The sequence below is a fragment of the Pocillopora damicornis genome, chromosome 2 (assembly GCF_964200805.1).
Source record: "Pocillopora damicornis chromosome 2, jaPocDami1.2, whole genome shotgun sequence".
In the NCBI taxonomy this organism is placed as follows: Eukaryota; Metazoa; Cnidaria; class Anthozoa; order Scleractinia; family Pocilloporidae; genus Pocillopora; species Pocillopora damicornis.
This window is the reverse complement of record NC_142671.1, coordinates 31,254,864-31,272,499: the sequence shown is the minus strand read 5'-3', so window position 1 is coordinate 31,272,499 and position 17,636 is coordinate 31,254,864. Positions and strand designations below refer to the sequence as shown.

Below are 17,636 nucleotides of genomic sequence, written 5' to 3'. Positions count from 1 at the left end.
TCGTTTTAGACAATGAAAGAGGATGGTAAAAAGACTTCCTCCTTTTTTGTTTTTTGTTTTAAAGAAAAGGGCGGCGAATGAATTTCGTTTAAAGAAAAGATGGCCGTCCTCAGGAAAAAGGGAGTCGAAAATAGTGTTACTCTAACAAGAATTTTCTGTCGTTTTTAACTTATTTAAGTGTTGGGAAAAAGAAATGGATATAACTTAATAGTATAAGCCATTCAGCAAAAATATAAGCTGGTTGATTGTCTCTTATTTCCTTAGCGGTCATACTTCACAATTACAGTAAGTGTTATCAGGAGCCCAGTACTTATCTTTTTTTTTATTGCAAGAGAAAGTCTGTTTAACTTTGCAAAATATTAATTTTGATTAAGTTACACACAGATGTTCAGTTTCTACAGTTATATCATGGGGGGACAATTTATAAATGCTGATTGGCTGAGACGGATCGTATTTTTCATTAATTTGGTAATTGCCTCGGGAAAAGTTACTTAGAGTTTATTGGTTCCTAGGTCGCTTATCGACAGCGAAAAAATTATTTTGTTTCCAGTCGTCTTTTTGAGACAGTAGTGTCTCATTTCGAAGCAGTGAAAAATGAATTAATTGAAGAAGTGAAACAAATGAGCAAGACTGAAAACACCATCAAAGGCTCAGAGCGTTTCAAAAACGTTTTCGTGAAGTGGGCGTTTAATTTTAATTAAGCTGCCTACTCTCCTCTTATGAACTTGACACGAAAACAGATCTTCAGTTTCTACGGTAGTTGTTTCGTTTATCAAGTAGGCGTCGCCTCTTAATGACAGACTTATTCGATGACAAGAATCGTGATTGACGTTAATTCAATACATTGATTTAAAAGCGCCAGTTAATTATGATTCAGATCATTTTTTCAGCAGAATCGAAGCGACAAAGAAGTTATTTTATTATTATTTTTCTGTCTCTGAATCCGCTTACCTGGTGAATCTGCTAACCTGTAAAGTGAGACTATTGTAACGACCCGCCACAGAAGTAAGTTTTTATTGAAGATTTTTAATTTAGCTACGAGATAAAGACTTTATTTTCATTTGTTCTGACTGCGAACTATAAATGCATTTTTTTTAAATCGAATAATTATCAAAGTTTGGCTTGATATTATGAGGTTTGCGGTAATCATTTGAGCTAACCAGTTCCGAGTAAGGAAACAGTAATTAAAACTTTTAGTAGTTATACTCCATTATCTCACGGTCAGTGCTATTTCAATTACTTCAATCCACTCGATAAAATAGAAAGTAAATTGATTTGGTCAAAATTGAGGTCCGTACAGGGATTTCCGGGAAATTGCATCTTTTTATTTTCGATTCTTCTCAAGCTTGTTTTTGGTTAATTCCAAGTCGAATTCCCGATCAGAAAAACGAGTCTTTAGCTCGTTTGACACCTCTTCTGGTTTCATCATCTGCAACGAATTTATAATCAGGCAACTTGTTTCAGAAGCACGTAGCTCTCTCAGGGGGGGTACCTTGGGTACGACCTTTCTCCTCCAAACTCTCTGTTTTATCTTATTGTTATGTAACAGTCCTCAAAGGTAATTTTCTCTGTAGATCCCTTCCTAAGTTAAGTTTTAATTTCAGTAAGTTAACTATAATTTTTATATCGCCATTTTTTCTTTTTTTTAAGGGGGGGTAAGTTTCTAGAGAACTAAGGTGCTGCGTCGGGGGGAGGGGTGGTATAAAAAGATAATTTAGTCTTATCAACAAAGTTGATAATGTAAATATGCCATCGTTTAGAGTTTCAAAGCTGACGTTTCAAGCGTTAGCTCTTCCTCAGAGCGATGTCGAAGGGCTAACTTTCGAAACTTCAGCTTTCAGAAACTCTTTCCGATGGCTAATTTACATTGTCAAATCAGTTAATAAAACCAAATTATCTTGTTTTTTGTTTTGCCCGATTTGAGCCACAAGAGAGGGTAAAATTTAAGGTAGAAACTCATTTTGAAATGCGTGAACACCTCAAAGGTACATACTTAGTATGCGAGATCTGTTTTATGTAGCTTAAAGTGATTTGTTAGGGCAGTGTGATATGGTGACGATGGTCAACTGATATTGACAGCCTGGCAACTGTCACCTTTTGTAAGCTAATCAGAACAACATCTTTCTAACAGATGAAGGCCCCCCGAACTGAAAAGTTGCATTGAGCAGCAATCCATTCAATTTAGGTAACATTTGTCGAGGAAATGATAATCAGAACATTCTTTAAGTTTCGAATAGAGCTTGTGTCCACTGAATGGTGTCCGAAATGAAGGGTTTACTCTGGCAAGTTTTGATTCACCTAAGAAGTTCTCGAAGAACGCATTGATTTCCTCACACACCGTCAATGGGGTCTTATCTTATGATTATCCTAGTCCTAAACTGTTTGTAAAAATGATTTCAGGCACGCAAAGAACACAAAATAGATTTCCTTTTCATTTCGTTTCGTTTCGTTTCACTAATTATTCGGCCTGTGCATATTTGCACGCGCAACATGGAAGCCTGTTCATCATATTGCAGAACATTGTTTAAAGCGGCAGGGAAAACTACAACGGAGAAAGCCATACAAGAGTTGTAGCATTCGTATGGTTGTAAAAGATTGTTTTGTCCCAAAGGAAGTTTTGTAGCAAGTCCGTGTGTGCGGGAATGAAACAAACATCAAATCGTCCCTTTAATCAATCAATCAATACACCAATTTGTTATTTCAAGAACTACGTCAAAGATGTGCTTCCTATCACGTTCCTAACATCAGTATTTATATTCTCCTCACTGTCCTTTTCAAATTCCTATGGTTCTGACAAGGAGAATTTGTTTGACAATCAGGAGCTTTTTAAATTAGAGATAATTCATTTTATTCTTTTGACCTTTTATGCAGTTTTATTCAAGCCCGGGTGATTCTGTAAGGAGCGAGAGATATAATTAGGAGTAAGACAGTCTTAAGGGTCAGTTAAGTGTTTACGTCAAAATTTCCCTGAACACTGCCAAGGAAAACTGGTGAAAGGAACAGTTGTCAGACAGATATTTGAAAAGATCTATCTGATTAACCTTTGTCTCAAAGAAGATATGACTCCTTCACTGGCTTAAAGACTGATTACATTTTTTGGGTGATTCTTGTGCTCAAAACAAAATAAACTTGGTAGAGAAAAAGTCATTTTATACTTTATCAAGCCAAGAGGCCTTTCACTGTCGGAAGTTATCCCAAATTTAGTACAATGAAGTAAGTTCACCCCACCATTTGTACAAAGGGACTGGTCTTTTTTTATCAGATAAGGACAGGAGCCCATCGCTCCTGGTATGGATCGAAATAGGGCCGCAGTATTAAATTGTTGACTTCTTCGTGCTTGATATGTGATCTAACCTAAATTTGGCTTGAAAATTGCTCAGAGTGGCTAAAATTGCTCGAGGTTGCAAAAAGTTGCTTCAAACGCCAAAAGCTCCTTAAAAAAAAATTGCAGAGCACAATACGGCAGAACGAGCACTGGCTACTTCACACCCCTCCTCCCACAGTAATGGAAGTTGAGATTACATTTTATTTTAACACCCCTTCCCTCCCCCCCTTAGTGACTTGCAATATGTGATTTAATATACGGTTAAGAATATATGAAAGTCATATATTTGAACTGCGGATAAAGACGTGAATGAAAGTGATCCTCGCAGTGATATGCACTACTTAGGCAGTAGTGAAAATAAGGTCTGAAAAAAAAAAATTCAGGCCTGTACGGGATAAAGACACGAATGAATCCCGTACAGGCCTGAATTTTTTTCAGGCCTTATTTTCACTACTGCCTAAGTAGTGCATATCACTGCGAGGATCACTTTCATTCAAATATGTGATTTAAAACCGGTCACGGACGAGTTTCTTTGTCCTGTAGTTTTTCATTTAGCAATGTCCTTCAACACGTTTCCTTAACTAATGTCTCTTGCAAACACAGTTTACTTTTGACAAGTGCTGTTGTTCATACAAAAATTGTCAAACAATTTGGGCCTCACACACTCCAATGCAATGATAGATGACCATTGATGTTTGATGTTTTTACGCGGCAGCCATCAAAACCACTTGTGCTAACGAAAAATAAAATTAATAAATAAAACAAGTAATTGAAAAACAACAAAAAAATTCAAAACGGAACGAATTTGCGCCCAAATATTAAGTGATATATTCATCTGTTTGAATATGCGGTGATCTTGAATAGCTATTGGTCGTATCAAAACACTTTTGTCCCGACGTGCTCAAGCGCACACAAATTATCAAACGCGTAAAAAGTCACGTATTGAAATTAACTCAACAGGTGACCTCCTTGCTTCGAGAGGTTACCTTGTTACAAAGAGGCATTGATCTTAAACTTAAAGTGAGGATCTGTAGACTTTCACTCAGAAATCACAGTAAGTCTACTGAAAACCAATAAAGATCGAGGTGGATGGCGCCAGGTGAGACAATTTGATCGCAAAAACGAACTATTTTGGGGACGTGACTAGCATTGTTATTTCACATAACACGTGACTAAGCTGATGAAACACCAGACAAAAGCCTTCGAAGAGTCGACCAATGAGAACACGGGATGTGCGATGTTTACATGTACAATTTTGTTCATATCGTTATACTAATAATAACAGACGCATCATCCGATCAAATTCACGAATAGAGATCGACAAAAATTCAAATCGACAAACTACATATTCCTGTGCGGTGAAAATCTACGGGCATTTTGAATGGTTCTGGGTTTCTATTGAGACGAATCGACTGGTACTCTAGCAATCTCTGCTTTGCTCAGGAAGAAATTTTGACAAGCTTTGTAGGTAAGGTAACTTCGATGTGGTTTGTACGATAGGTTTTCCATTTGCATCCATCACTTTTTATCAATCCAGTGCCTGAAATATGATAATATTTCTGTGAATTTAAGTCGCTTATCAAGCTGGTTTAAGGAAGCATCTTGGATTTTCTGTAGAATTCTTCCTACAAAATTAAACCGTTGGAAGGCTTTGTTATGGTTTTGCGGTTGAGTGCAGGCACGTACATTTAGCGAACGTGGCTAAAATGCCACGCCTTTAGGAGCTGCGTGACAAGTTCATCGTCACGCCTAAAACGCGTGACAAGTACATTACCTCAACAATGCAAGAGGCTCTAAGAAATTTATCGACAAGAATTTAATGATTACATTTCAAAACAGAAATTGAATATGCTTTTAGTAGCTTTCACTCTGAACTCAAATAAGCCGTTGTTGAGATAAAAAATACCTTAAACGCATAACAATATATGCATGATAACTTTATCGCCCTGTATCCTAATGGTTCAAATGGATAGAATTTCTGAAATCTCAGAACAAATACTTACAGCTGAAAAATATATTTTTCCCGCAGCGGGACGAACATATAGGTCACATAAAGACTTATGTGCCTTTTCTGACTAGAATTTTCGCAAATTTTCTCGATGTTTTTATAATTGTTGATTAGAATACTAGAAAATTTGATGGAAAATATAAAAAAGTAAGTTGTAGGTCGTGAATTCGGAGCAAGGTCTAAAGTACACGAAAATTGAGTACACCTATACCCTCGTCTTCATTATAAACAACCTAGGCCCCTCCCCCACCGTACCTTTCCTGATTATTCTCTACGAACCAATCAGAAGATGAATTTATGTCAGCTGACCTCGCTAGGATTAAAAACAACAAACTTTTCCAAAGGCAGAAGCAGGTTTTCTCTTACGCACCACTTACACTTGTAAACGACCTAACCTTCTAGCTTTGTCTTTCGCGGCCCGCGCTAGCAGAGATTGCCAGCAAGGCTTTTCTGCAAAGAGTTCTATGCTAAACTTTTTCCCTCTCGCTCTGGAACGGTGAAAATGGCCAGTTCCCCTTCCTCCGGCGGTGTAACCACAATTCCAACAGCCTCCACGAAGAAGATGCGTGTTCGAAGCAAGTCGACCTCAGCTGTTGAAGATGCGAAAGAGGCTCCACAGAACAATGGAAGGCGAGTGGTGATTGACGGTGTCAAAGCAGGCCTAAAGAATGGTTTTAACGGGACGCAAAATGGCGAAGAGTCTTCGTTATTCGTGAAAGCCCCCAAAGACAAACACCACGATAGAAAATCCCGGAGCGGTCGCCGAGGTCTACCAAAGAAAGGTAAGCCAGTGTATCATATTCTATAAAATCAGCTTGGATTATTTTTAGCGCGAAACAGCACAGCCATTTGTTTTGAAATTTCCGTGCATATGCACTTGTGTTTGTCATGGTTCGCAAATCTCTGAACAACCCATGGTTTCGTATCAAAACACTATTGGTTCATGAATATTGAATACGGTGAGGTTGATCGTGGATGCCACGCGGCCCTGAGTGGTAATTTTACTTTACCTAGACCTGCGTTCGTTCATTTATCACTGCCAAATGCAGCGTTACTTTTGTTCTCGACGTGCACAACATAAATTTAAAAAAAGTCTCAGAGTCATTATGAGAGTTGAGCACCAACGGTGTTGCAAATTTTTGCGGGCGTACAATCATGCTTGTGTACAACTGTACAATATTGTGTTTTGAATTTGAAATGCTTTTGTGCTAATGAGCTGTAATCCTTCAATGTGTTGTGTTGCCAAAAGTTGGTTTGTTTCTCTTTAAACTCTGCCAGCTTAAGATATTGCTGTACCTAAAGCTAGAATTTTTTGGTTACTTCTGTTTATGTATATGTTGGATAAATTTTGGCGTATGAGGGAAGTGTGACTACCTTATTCCTGAACGCATGGAATGGCTCTTTACTGAGAAAGGGTGCCTTTGTTTGAAGGATTACCATAAGCTTGCAAATAATTTAAAACCTTTCGTGCAATACAAGTATCGCTAATACTGATCGTCATATCACTATGGAGTATTTCTCGAGGTCAGAGATACGAGATATTGGATAACTTATTCGATTGGAAATTTGTAAACAAAGCAAGATGGATTGATTTCATAGCTGATATGGTTCCCAGGTTTTCCAGCGTATGTGTACGAAAAGGCAAATCTTTCGTGTGAATTAAGGGTAAAATTCGAACGGCTGTAGATAAGTTTCCTTTTCTATACTGTTTCGTAGCGAAGTCGAAACCTTTTCAAGTTGTTTACAGCTGAATCTACCCTTATCAACTTGTGTATTCAGCTCTATAAAGAGAATCTACAATTGAAATGTTACGCAGTTTGACTGTCGCAATGTAGCCAAATCTCTACCGAAACTTGCTCTGGATGTTGTGTTTTTGGATTATGAAAAGTCTCAAGGGGAAGAAATTTTTAATTGTAATTTGTAAATGGGGGTTTAATAACAATAAAGGAAGGAAGACAACCTGATTGGTTGGCACGTTTTATGATACAAACTGAGGTTTCTCACCTCAATTACCTGGAACATTTAACAGTTCACAGTTCACCTAGAATCTTAGTGGTTTAGAGGGAAATTTTTCTATGTATTTTACTTCTTTTAAAAGATTATTTTCATCAGAAGAGGATGTCTAAAAGTTACCTGATGGAAAGGTTTGCAATCACATAATTGCCCTCAAGCCTTATTGGCATGCAAATTCATCTCCTCAACTGCTGTTTGGGTAACAAAACAATTATGCCTGCATAATTTCTCTCTTTGGTTCTGCCACATTTTAAAAGCTGGGCAATCCTTGATATTTTTTTATGTGCGAGTGACCTAAGTTTAAATCCACACCGGATGTCATTACCATTGAAACCTATTACACGTGGAATATTGCATGGTGGAGCATGGACTGAAATTTTGTCTTCAGGTGTGATAAATTCATATCCACAAGCAGACAAAGACAAAAAAAAAGCTGAACCAAACCGTTAGTTAATGGTCTTAAAAAGAAAAGCTATCTTTAAAAATAAAATTTACATTTTGTTCACCTTGGTTACCATGAGGTTCTTTGCTTGTGAAGATGTAAATTGGTATCATTATGGGACAATGACTGCACATGGTGAAGACAACGTTTTCAAAAGAGGAGAAAACTTTTGTCAAAATGCATAATAAATTTACTTTGCCAAAATAAATTAATACATGAACATTTCACTTCAAAAGATTGGAATCATTTGATTTGGTGCATTTTAGGTTATGCTGTGTAACGTGACTTATGACTTATGACTTAAATCTGGAAAATGGGATTGTAGTGATTTAAAAATATCTGGAAAAAAGTTTTTAACGTGATATTTTTCTTGCAAAATAAGTGTGAATGAATTCTGCTGAGTGGTAGAGGGTGAAAGATGAAAGATGAAAGTTTATTTCCATTTTTACCCTAGATTAGTAATCATTTGCAAATCCTATCAGTTGGGAATTGTCATTCATTTGAATTTCTGCAGGTGGAGCAGGGGGAAAGGGTACTTGGGGAGCCATTGGTGAAGTACTGACTGATGAAGATATGAAGATCAGAGACCAACATGATCCAAATTATGAATCAGAGGAAGATGAGGATGTAGGTGTCAGCTCTTTATGTCATAATATGTATTTCGTAGTCAGTATAGTTTTTATTTTTGGAGAATCACAAACATAAGTTTTCTGTTGTCAAAAGTGTTTGTCAATAAAGAACTTTCTTCTTGTATGTGTTTTTACAGTGGATATGTCTTGAACGTGTTCATTTTTTTGACCACCAGCTGGCATCAGCAGTATTCTTAGCAGCATGCTCATGAATCATTTCAAGAGTATATTACCTTGATTGAGTTTATATTTGTGTAAGAGCTTATGGATATGATGAAGTATATATCTTGTAGGAGCCTTTTGATATGAAGGAGTGCAAACCAGAGCTTACTGAGGAAGAGTTTAGCAAAAACATCACACCAATTGTGCAGGTAATTAATGGTTTCATCAACATAGAAGAGCTAGTCCTAAAAAAGCTTTCACTTTCTTTAAGGAGTTATCCATCTAATATCTGTGAAATGTTAGAAAATGTAAGAATACACTCATTGTTATTAATCAGAAAATCATGAAGACTTCTTCTTCATTTAAAGCCATACATTTTGGGATTCACACCACAATTTCAAGGATAGAAGACCTTAGGGTTGCCAAAAGGAATAAATATATTCAAATAATACTTTTAATATCTTACTAATCAACTCATTGCATGTATGTTTGTTTGTCATAATTAAGCATACTACTTGGATTTGAACTTGGGGTGTGACTAGGTTTGGCATTTTTCAGGCCTTCTTAAAGCTTCTCCATAGTCCATGTATACTTCTAGTAGGAGAGAGGCACTGTAAGATGAAAGTGCTGTGCCCAAGGGAACAATACAATGGATCAGTTAGGTTTCAAACTCAGACCACACAACCCAGAGTTCATTGCACTAATTGACAGGTTACTATGTCTCTCATAGAAAGAAAAAATCAAAATGGATGTTGAATATCTGTTGGATAAACTTGTTTGTTTATTTGTTTTTCAGGAATATTTTGAGCATGGAGACACAGAGGATGTCTTGGTGAGTCAATTGGCAATGCCTACATGACAACAATCAAATTCACATGGTTGATAATGTTTTTCAGAAAAATAAATGGGACACGAGTTAAGGTGTTTCAATTTTTGCTGCACTTGCTTTTGCCAAAGTCAAATACAATTTAACAGGGTTTTTGTTAAGATTTTTAGTAACAGGGACCTTTTCCAAAGTAAGAGGGACCAAAATGGCGGCTCTGCCGCCATTTCTTGCCACGTAGGGAAAATTTGAAAATTTTAGGCCCAAATGGGTGCATTTGAGGCTACTTTTGCACACTTTCTGGTCTTATATTGGCTGATATAATATGGCATTTGTTACTATGAAACATGCAACTTGTAGTACGGATTACATACCAAAATGCTTAAGAAATATATGACAACTTTGGCTTTTTCACAATTTTAATATTTATTTTCAAAGTTGTAAAGTTCACATGGTATAAATCTATAATACTCCTATATAAAACACATACTTTTCAGCTTCAATAATCCATAATGTATCTTTCTGCAGTCAGGATGCTCTTCATATGTCAAGAACTGGTGTTTTCTTGTTTTAAATTCACAAGTAAAAAAAGTTTCCTTGATAATTTATTTCTTCTTTTAAAATAATCATTTTTTGGCTCAGAAATGCATTCATTTATGGTGTGATTAACCTAAGACAACTCAGAGCAATGAATTATCTATACTTGATACTTTATAGCTAATCAGAGAAATAGTCTGATTCATAGTCAGAATCTTCCATGTTGTGGCTTTTCTCATCGCATTCAAGCTGGAGAGCAGCAACATACGCGTCGACATTTAGCTCACTCTTGATGCTTGATTTCTAAATTTTACGCACGTGAATATATTAAAATGGTGTTGAATGAAAAACAACTGGAGAACAACAGAACATACCATGCCCATCTTAACTTGTTAGACCAAGAAAGGTAAAAGCTTAAGGCAAATTAAAAACCCTTGTGGGTAATTTAAAGCAACGTCAGACTAAATATAGCAACGCAATGTTATCGATATTATGATCTCGCCGAAGCGGCAGGTACTGTACATACAAACTAATTACATTATAACTACAAAGAAAAAAGCTTACCTCTGAATGAAGTACTGATTAATTTTCCGCTTCATTTGGTACTGTGCAAGGCCGCCAAAGTAGATATGTCACGTAACGTTGTCACAAAGATGAGAATTGCTGTTTGACTGTTTTCTCTCGAGAGCAAATGCTAGACTGAACTGTAGCGATGGAACAAGCTGAATTTTTGCCGTTGTCTGTCGCAACACCATGAGAAACCGCGACGGAAATACGCATTTTTTTTTCTCGCGAGGCTTCCAGGTTTTGTAACACTATTTATTTTTGACACGTTTACTTACGAATGGAGGTTATTCGATACCCCGAGACGAACTTTGAGAGTGCCGATAAATGCGTTTGTTTTGTTTCATAACGTCTCAAGTCACGAACTCCAAATTAGCTGCACGTGCACAAAATTTATCACAAAGAAACATTATACCCAAAAGCAGAGAAATAATACAAAATTTTATTTATTTTACCGTAATTTACGTTCAAATTTAAAATTGACGGCTGACCATAGTCTCCACAGGAGTTTTAGTACAAACTGAGCGTGAAAATAGCCGGGACAAAAATTAAAATAGCCTAGTAAAGGTCCCGGTGTCCCGGCCCTAACAAAAACCCTGTTTAAGAGTTTTTTGTAAGGATAAACTTTGACAGTTTGTCATTAGGGAGACCAAAATATCTTCCATTTTTTAGTATTTATAATAGGAAAATAACTGATTTGGTTTCTAAAGTTTGGTTTAGCAAATTGATGTTTTTGTTTTTTGTCACTGACGAAAGTCGCTTGATGCCCAAGTCTGTTTATCATTTGTAATATTTAGTGTTTACAAATCATAGCACATAATTGTTTTTTTCATGATTAAGAAAAGTAGTGGTGGCACTGAAAGGCAATTTGTTGATTAAAACATGGAAGAACAAATAAGGTTTTATTGTAATGTTAATGATTGTGCCTTGTGTAATTATCACACATGGTTTTCTTTTGGGAGGGTTTTTTGTCTTACGTGAAGCTTTTTTCCTGACTGTGAGAGGTTGATAGTCTTTTTTACGGAGTGAGTGAAAGATTAATCATGTATCAATATGACTCCTTAAACAGCTCTCCCTGGAGGAACTTAACATAACTTCAAGGAAGTACAAGGTAGACCTAACCATCTTAGACTTTTTTCATAATCTCTGTGTAATGTGTTGTTGTTTTTGTTGTTATTGTTGTTATTATGGTTATAATTAAGATGATTTGTGTCATAACAAATACTAACTGATGGAATGTCGTCCCTTTTTCATTATAACCTCTGTTATTATATTATTGTTTTGAGGAAATTTGTAATTACTTAATATATTTTATCTCCAAATACCACTGTAAGGTAAAGGTTCCTGCCTCTCTTTTTGTTTTAGTTTATGGCCATTTAGGAAACCAAGATATATTTATTAAATAAGCCTGTTTTCTAAAATACAGGTTCCTGCCTTTGCTGTCAGTCTTGCACTGGAGAAAAAGGTAAATGTTGTTTAAAATGTACTCAAGAGTGGGAGATGCTATCTTACATGATAATTTTTATTTACTGACTATTATTTTTGCTAATTTTATTTTTATTATTTCAGTCATAATAATAATGATTTCTATGAGAAATATTGTATGTAACATTGTCAGTTATTGATAAATATGTGATACAAAAAGAGGTGATCTTCTTGCTCTGAAATCATTATTCCATTTTTATTACTAGAAAAAAGAAACCACTCTTTCATAAACAGACAAAAGATATGATTAAATGCCAGAACTGAACAAGGGTTGTCACTATTTTATTTCTGTCCAACATTGTGATACTTTTAGTACAATGGTAACAAGTTGTATGCAGCTTGATTTCAAATTTCTTTCAAGAGAGGAAAAAAGTGTTTTCGATGACAACATGATTGTGTGTTGAATTGGGTTGTTTCAGCATTAAACTTGCATCTTTTAATAGCATAATTCTGATAACAACTCCAAGAATTTCTGGGATCTTCCTTCTAGCCTTCCCTTATCTCACTGGAGTTAAGGTTGCTTTCTGTGGTAAGCATGTGAATATGTTCAGTTATAAATCACTGACTTTTAAGGCTCTTTCTGATAACAATATTTATTGAACAGTTTACAGCTATAAACCACAATTAATTGGTCAAAGATTGCTTTTCCAGTTAGCTTCTATACAGAGTATTTTCACTAGATTGAAAAGCTGGTTAACTTGTGTAGTATGATTTCAAATGACAAATTTCTTACTTACAGGCAACTCAGAGAGAAATGGCATCAGTTCTCATCTCAGACTTGTATGGCAAGCATCTCAGCCAAGACGACATAGCACAAGGTAAGTTTGTGGTCAGTACCATTACTTGTGTAAGATGTTCATGGAGGCTGATGAGGAGAAGGTAATATTGGAACAAGGGCAGTGACACACCATTAGAAAAGGAAATGTGGTTTTGCAATAGCCAAATGCATTGTATTTCATGTGTAGATCATAAGTGGAAGTGCCTCACCATTATAATTTATTCTGATCTCCTGGTACTGTTGTTTTGATACTGAGTTTTGGGACATATTGATAATTCTTTATCTTCATGGCAAGTATTGAATATGAAGCATTTAGTCCAGTCCTTATTAAAGTGGCATAAGAAGGTTTTTCGGCAGGGCAAGAAGCCATAAACAAAAAGCAAATACCCAACAGTTTGCTTAAAAAAAGAGTTCCCAAAAATACAGAAGTATAAAGGCTGGCCAAAAGCACTTTTTGGGGGAGAGATTTAGCAATAGAAGTTAATCTTGCTAATTAAAGTGGGCTTATTCAAATGCATGTTTCACTTCTTAATTTTTTCTGTGCTCTTTTTGATAATGTTATTGTCCTATGTTTGTGATTCCAGGGTTCCAGCAGCTGTTAGATGACCTTGATGATCTGAGTTTGGATACCCCTGATGCTCCAGAGGTAACTTTAACTTAGGTGTTACTGATAAGTACAGGCTCAGTTAGCCATATGGGCCACTATGATTACAAGTGCAATTCTTTCTCTTTTTTCAACAACCTTGTATGATGCTATTCGTAGATTTTTTGCACTAAATTAGAGTTTTTTGCTTTTCCAAGATGGTGGGAAAGTTCATTGCTCGTGCTATTGCTGATGACTGTTTGCCACCAGCTTTTGTTAGTAATTTGGGAGATGCTCCTCCTAATTCCAATCAAGCGTGAGTACAATTTTGTATTGATAGTTAACTGCCTGTTTCATTTTATAGCTGATAACATGTTCAAGAAAATAACCTGTTTGTTCACTATTTTGACAGCAAAGCCTTGGCTGAAGCAGGTGTGCTGCTGAAAATGAAACATGGGATGGTACGATTGGATAGTGTGTGGGGTGTGGCTGGAGGAAGACGCCCAGTCAAGTATCTTGTGAAAAAGGTTTGTTTAATTAGCAGAGTTCAAGAGACCTTAAGTGAATAATGTTGATGAAAATTATCTTTGCAAAATTTATAAAAAAGAAGCTTTACATTTAGATAGGTCAGGGTTTCACAAATGATTAAATTGCAGGCAAATTCAATGCATTTTATCAACCAAAAGTAACCTTTAGTTGTTGCAAATGGTTTGTGCGGTACATTTGTCTTTGCAGTTCTCCAGTTCATGAACCATTAGCTGAGGTGTGTCGGCATTGTGAGGGAATTAGCTTTGATAGCCTTGGATTGTAATCCATCCTGTAAGAGTCAACTCTCTTATGTGTAGTTTTTGTTTGCAGATGGTTTTGTTGCTGAAAGAGTATTTGTCTTCAGAAGATATTGAAGAAGTAAGTAAAGTTTTTAGTACTAAAACGAATCAATGATTTTCCAAGTGATAAATGGTTGTTATCTTTTTGAATGGTTGTTTTGAGATGAGAACCAAATACATTTAAAAAAGGCAATTTTGACCCAAAAATGATAAGCACTTGCTTAATGTGACACCAGACAACCTCCTTTTTTTTTTTTGGTTCATTGACAACAACTGGAAGAGTAATAGTAGAAGAGCAAGTGGTGCAGCCTATTTTTTTACTTGTCTATTTTGTTTTGGATGCCTTCTCCATTAAGGAAACAAATCTCCCTTGGCGTGAGTAAGAACTGGAAGAGTTAGAGGAAGTATTTTTATGTTTGATTGCCTTTTTTTCCTTTCCCAGGCAAGTCGTTGCGTCCAGGAGTTGGAAGTGCCACATTTCTATCATGAGCTGGTGTATGAGGTATGATGGTCACTGTTGATAACTGAGCTCCGAAACATGCCCATATTTATCCAACCTTAAACTTTTAATGAATATTCCCAATGCTCTGCTGAAAAAGACACTTGTCGTACCTGAAGATATTAAACTGAAGGTTCATGTCACAAGCATCTCGTTTTCTCAAGGATGTCAATGTCACCTGAGTTTTCCATAGGTTTCAATTATTCACTAACTTTTTTTTTTTCACTGAGCTAAATTTGAAGTCGACAAACATCGGTTGAAGCAGTTTCAATGTAGATTACAATTTTAAAACGTGTTTAACATAACATCTTTAAAACACGTGTAAGTTTTGGTGTGATAAGGCATTAGATTTGGATCATTCCTCATCTGCACCAGATCTGACTTTGTTGTTGTTGTTGTTATCTGTCAACAGGCAATCATTATGACTTTGGAAGATGAGCATGATCGAGTGATGACCCTCATGAAGAATTTATTACAGTTCTTCTCAAACACTAACATTGTCAAACCGGACCAAATTAAGAATGTAAGTTGGTTGTGAGTTCTTTGGGTGAAGAAAGTTGAAAAACTAAAATCCCGTGGTACCCCTAGTCTCTGGAATGTTAAAAGGTTTGTTTCATTGAAGACTGTTTTTTTTCCTCTGCTTTATTTAACAGGGTTTTCAACGCGTGTTTGACTCTTTTTCCGATATCCAACTGGATATTCCACATGCCCATACACTCCTGGAAAAGTTCACCGACATGTGTGCCCGCGATGGAATCATTCCAATCTCCTTTACTATGAAAGTCCCTTCCAGGTATGTGTACGTGCAAGGTTTCACCAATACTAATAGTAATGGCTCCGCGTATGCCTACTATTATTTAACCGTAGATTCAGTCTCGAGCCTCAAACAATGAGTGGGAGAAGTCTTCCTCATTTGCCGAATTAGTTTTAAAAGAATTAATTGAGCACATTTTATAACAAGGAAATACTTATTCTCAGTGTACTAGTTGAAACTTCTACATATGCTTAAATACACTCTGTAATAATTGGTAAAGTTTTAGAAAATTATTTTTGCCTTTTGCCGCTGGACCAAGATTGGTGTCACTCAACCATCACCTGGATGCAAACCTCTTTTTTTCCCTTTTTCGCTATAACATTCCGGTAAATTCAAGGCAAGCTCGGCTGAAATTATGACTAATAATCTGGTATCATCAACTGAGTTGATAACGTAAATTGGCCACCGTAAAGAGTTTCAGAGCTGAGATCAGAGCGATGGAGGGCTAACGCTCGAAACGTAAGCTTTGAAACTCTTTACGGTGGCCAATTTAAGTTATCAACTTAGTTGATATTACCAAATTACTTTGTTATACTCTCCCACCGACGCAGCACCACAGTTTCTTCAAAAAACGTACCCCTTTGTTGAAATTATGACCAGCTACCTTTCCTCGGTGTAACAGGAGTCGGTGCGCGGTTTTAAAATTGTCCACGGTTTCCCTAATGGTTGTAGTCTTGTTCAATCCTTTTTATCGGTAAGATATACATATTGTGTGGTTTCTTCTTTGTTTCTAAGTAGTGTGTTTTCCTTTGTGTTGCAGAGGACGAAAGCGCTTTGTCAGCGAAGGTGACGGGGGATTGGTGAAATCTTAGCTTTCTCCTAAGAAAGCAATAACGAGCCAGACAATTAATCAGTGAACTCTACTAACAAGGGGAGAACATTCTTGTTTAAAAAAGGGTCTTGTTTGTCACGGTCTCCCTCGAAGCCGTTCTTTTGCATGTAACCTAGCGTTGCCCTGTTCCGTGGCATCCCAAAAGACGGTTACGAAAGAGACCATGTTTGTCAGTACACCGGTATTCTTAGCCACCTACGTTCAGCGTTAACACTAAGCTAAAATTGTTGTAATCGTGTATGAATGATTCTCGACATGATGTCGTTAGCCCCTAGTTCTTGTTAAGTTGCGGATTTTCTCTACATCTCTCTCTCGCTCTCTCTTTCTCTGTATCCTTGGTGGAGTCGATGTCTCCTGTGCGCAGACCATACCTTGAAAATTACTTTTATACTTTATTTTCAATTTGGTTCTTTAACTGTTAAGATTCGCTTTCCAGTGAAATTTTTTTTACGAGGGTTTTCATTGTTATTCTGAGCTAACGGCAGTAAACCTAACTTGTACATAAGGGTTTTTCGTCGGTCGAGGTAGTTGTGATGTTATAACTTATTGGTGGAATGTATTCTTTTTTGTTACTGTTGATGCGTATTGTAGTCATCACTGCAGAGTGATATTAACGAGAAATGAAGTGAACGACGGACTGCCGTGGCCTTAAGTCACCTTGAATCGATAATAATGTATTTTGAATGGGGAGTAATTGCGATGTCTCAGTCATTTTTTCGTAAGTTCTATTTTTCATCCCGCAGTTTTCAGTTCTTGTGTCGTTTACTCTTTGTCAGCTTTAGCATTCGATGTTTCTGTGTTATTTTTAGTTCAGTTAAGGTTATAACAAATAAACTCCTGATATCCAGGGTTTAGAGAAACTTGCGATATGTTTTTTGTTTTCTTCCTCGCTCTCTTTTGGACATTTATGTTAACAGCGGAATCATCCCAGACAATATCACATTTTTTTTCAAACGCTTTGTCTCCCTTCTTACACGTGAAAATTGTACAGACTCTCTCTGGCTTGTCAAACTTTATAGACAAATAAAAAAATTGAAACCCACTCGTGTACTAAAAGACTGTTGACAAAATAGAGATGCCTTATGGCGTGAAAATAACATCAGGATTGGTGAGAGCTGCGCATGCCCTTCGTGATACTGTTCCCATAGGGTGTTTTTCAAGAAAAAGATGTCAATTATTTCTCCAGTATCTCTTGAAGTAAAAGGATTTCACTTAGCGGTTGTCGTTTTAACGTAGAAATTCAGCGCCGTTCCTTTTACGAAGACTTACTGTTTGTTTATGCAAGGAGTCCATTTCTCAAAAGTAGTGTGAAGTA

At 36.5% G+C, this 17,636-nt stretch overlaps 1 protein-coding gene and 1 long non-coding RNA gene across 4 annotated transcripts; one reads left to right on the top strand and one right to left on the bottom strand.

Moving 5' to 3' along the window:
• Positions 1-870: 870 nt before the first annotated feature.
• LOC113674079 (programmed cell death protein 4) lies at positions 871-17,363 on the top strand. 3 transcript variants are annotated; one of them, XM_027190548.2, is made up of 16 exons: positions 871-1,005; positions 5,844-6,115; positions 8,303-8,415; positions 8,711-8,788; positions 9,376-9,411; positions 11,573-11,614; positions 11,930-11,968; positions 12,728-12,806; positions 13,351-13,412; positions 13,568-13,665; positions 13,762-13,876; positions 14,208-14,255; positions 14,619-14,678; positions 15,088-15,198; positions 15,329-15,468; positions 16,250-17,363. In XM_027190548.2, exons 2-16 carry the CDS (start codon positions 5,896-5,898, stop codon positions 16,299-16,301), a joined length of 1,293 nt encoding a protein of 430 aa, XP_027046349.2. In that variant the 5' UTR covers positions 871-1,005; positions 5,844-5,895; the 3' UTR covers positions 16,302-17,363. The 3 variants fall into 3 exon arrangements, with proteins under 3 accessions (XP_027046349.2, XP_027046348.2, XP_027046347.2); XM_027190547.2 differs by lacking the exon at positions 871-1,005 and adding an exon at positions 4,204-4,793; XM_027190546.2 differs by lacking the exon at positions 871-1,005 and having other exon boundaries at positions 5,133-6,115.
• Positions 9,810-10,766, bottom strand: LOC149050834 (uncharacterized). The gene is made up of 2 exons (XR_016183515.1): positions 10,504-10,766; positions 9,810-10,242 (listed from the first exon to the last, which is right to left on the bottom strand). It is a non-coding gene; the product is annotated as an uncharacterized LOC149050834 (long non-coding RNA).
• Positions 17,364-17,636: the final 273 nt, after the last annotated feature.

What these genes read in the sequence shown, in the direction of transcription:
- LOC113674079 (XM_027190546.2), top strand. Translation starts at nt 5,836, where the DNA reads ATGGCCAGTTCCCCTTCCTCCGGCGGTGTAACCACAATTCCAACAGCC. An exon ending in CCGAGGTCTACCAAAGAAAG is followed by an intron (nt 6,116 to 8,302) that starts GTAAGCCAGTGT and finishes GAATTTCTGCAG; the next exon opens with GTGGAGCAGGGGGAAAGGGT. An exon ending in CCTCCTAATTCCAATCAAGC is followed by an intron (nt 13,666 to 13,761) that starts GTGAGTACAATT and finishes CTATTTTGACAG; the next exon opens with CAAAGCCTTGGCTGAAGCAG.